This window comes from Austrofundulus limnaeus, unplaced genomic scaffold (assembly GCF_001266775.1).
Source record: "Austrofundulus limnaeus strain Quisiro unplaced genomic scaffold, Austrofundulus_limnaeus-1.0 Scaffold2287, whole genome shotgun sequence".
In the NCBI taxonomy this organism is placed as follows: domain Eukaryota; kingdom Metazoa; phylum Chordata; class Actinopteri; order Cyprinodontiformes; family Rivulidae; genus Austrofundulus; species Austrofundulus limnaeus.
In genome coordinates, this window is record NW_013954689.1 from 24,106 (window position 1) to 26,521 (window position 2,416).

The following is a 2,416-nucleotide window of genomic DNA, read 5'->3' on the forward strand; positions in this document are numbered from 1 at the left end:
TGTTCACACATTTGGCAATGATGCCACCTGGACACTAAGTAATGCAGTAATACAGATCAATGATCCATCCATCCGATCTTTGATCTGTATTACTGGAATACTTAGTGTCCAGGTGGCATCATTGCCAAATGTGTGAACACCTCAACTGGCTCCTTTCTATGTGGAGGAGCAGCTTCTTTTTCTGTTCACAAACCTAATATATTGTATTTATAGATAATTCTGTTATGTTTTTCCTATTTGTGTTCCTCTGCAATTCTTATCTGTGGTTTGACTCAACACATGAGAATTCATTTTTAGAATTTGTTTTCTTTTATTTCCTGCATCCTTAGAAATTTTGTGTTTCTTCATCAGAGTTTTGTGTTTCTTCATCACTTTGCCCTGAAGGGGATGAATTACTGCAGTGTGACGCAAACACTATGAGTTGTAACCTGTGTTGTTTCACTGCTACAGTGTGCGCTGCTTATCAGGCATTTCATGTCTGACAGCTGCTCTGTAAACATCTGTTCTGTGCTGCTCCTCCCAACTGCAGGCAGGAGGCAACACTTCAGGCTAAATTATTCTTTGTTTTTCTTTTTGGAGCATATTTGAAGTCTCTGCACAGGTACATTTTCTCGATATAAATGCACATTTTTTGGCTATTTTAATGGATTTTTGTGCATGAGGGTTGCTGTTTCTATCTTCATCAGATGAGGAAACTGGTGATTTGTGTCGTTTCGAGCCTGGTTGTTTTGGGTGCAGTCGGATTTGTCTCCCTCCCCTGGCTCTGCAGCCTGGTGGCAGGGCTGGGGCTCTTTGTGGCCTGGATGGGACCCTGGAAGAAACTTCATGTTGCTCTGCACACCATCAAGAGGGACCTGATGTACGCAAGTAGTTCATGTTTCTTTTAATGCGTGACATTTAAATCTCCCTCGGCTTTCTCTTTGCTCCATTCCTGTTTACAGCTGTCCTTCACTCCTTCCTCATCTGTGCCAAACAGGTGTTTGGTTGTTATTATGCAAGTGAAGCATTCTATAAACCGTAACCTGCRAAAGAAAAGCACCATCCCTTCCTTGTTTGCTGAAAATGTGATGCAGAGCCCAGACAAACCGGCCTTGATTTATGAGGCAACAGGAGAGGTGAAAATAACAAAAATGAACGTCACATCAACTACTGTATGTTGTCTCCTGCATTGAGACAGGAAAATAAAAGCTATTTCAATGTTTGTGCTCTTTAAGGTTTGGAGTTTTAAAGAGTTGCAGGAGCGGTGCCATGCTGTGGCTCATTGGGCACTGGAGCAGGGCTGGGTGGAGGGTGAYGTTGTGGCTTTGTACATGGAAAACCGGCCGTTAGTGGTGGCTCTGTGGTTGGGTCTGGCCATGACCGGTGTAGAGGCTGCATTTATCAACTACAACCTTCATCAAGACTCACTGCTGCACTGTGTCAGGGTGTCTGGAGCTCGGGCGATGGTGTTCGGAGCAGAAATGACAGAAGGTATCCAAGCATGTGAAAGCTGGCAAATGTAAAATCTGATCAGAAGTGCTTCATTTKYAGCTCACAWGGCTTTGGATTATCTTTCAGCTGTGTCAGAGGTGATTGGGTCTCTGCAGCCCAACATGGTTTTCTTCTGCAGTGGTGAGGAGAACAAGGAGAATCTTTGCAGACTCAAAGCTCAGAGTTTGGATTTCTTGCTGCACCAATCTCCCACACACCCGCCCCACTACAAACTGAGGAAAGGATTTAATGGTAATGCTATATCATGCAGGTAAACTGTTTTGTGTATCAGAACATGATGCAAAACTTCAGTTACAGTGCAGACCTCATATTCAAGTCTTTGCCTGTTAAAGCAAAGACTTCCTTCTGGTCTGAGATTTAACCCAGCAGATGCACCAAAACACCTGCAAACATCACTGTCAAACACAGAAAATTTGTCACAGTTTGCAGTTTATTCAAAAATTTGTTTTTAATAACTACATTTCAGCATATTGAAAGTCAGCTACTACACTGTACATAAATAAACTACTAATAACAAGGCTTGTTTCTAACTCGGTTATTACTCTACATTCTTCTGTCGTAACTCTTCAAGTCGTTGCTTGCTCAGCCTATCAGAGGAGTAAAGAATGTGTCAAAAGATGAGAGAGTTTTACAGCATGCAACACAAGTAAAACTTGGTCAGGAACACACTTTGAAAGCACAAACTGCTATTTTTGTTTAGTTCCAACTATGATTTCACTTTTTTTTTACAGACAAACTCTTCTACATTTACACCTCTGGCACAACCGGTATGCCAAAGGCTGCAATAGTCATTCACAGCAGGTGAGTTTATTCATGATCTGAGCTGATTATTCAGCTCCATGAAGCAACAAAGCAATTTAATGGCAACAGCGGTGACAAAAATCTGTTTAAAAAGCTGTTACATTTATTCAGGTAGTTTTTGTAC

General features: G+C 41.8%; 1 protein-coding gene across 1 annotated transcript in view; it reads left to right on the plus strand.

Annotated features, from left to right (window-relative positions):
• Positions 1–481: 481 nt before the first annotated feature.
• Positions 482–2,416, plus strand: part of LOC106537386 (long-chain fatty acid transport protein 1) — a gene marked incomplete at its 3' end in the record, with an annotated part of 6,025 nt that continues 4,090 nt past the window's right edge. The window contains 6 exon segments of the mRNA XM_014034769.1: positions 482–601; positions 687–859; positions 977–1,115; positions 1,215–1,470; positions 1,558–1,722; positions 2,223–2,292. Of these exon segments, the coding sequence (XP_013890223.1) occupies positions 687–859; positions 977–1,115; positions 1,215–1,470; positions 1,558–1,722; positions 2,223–2,292 (803 nt within the window).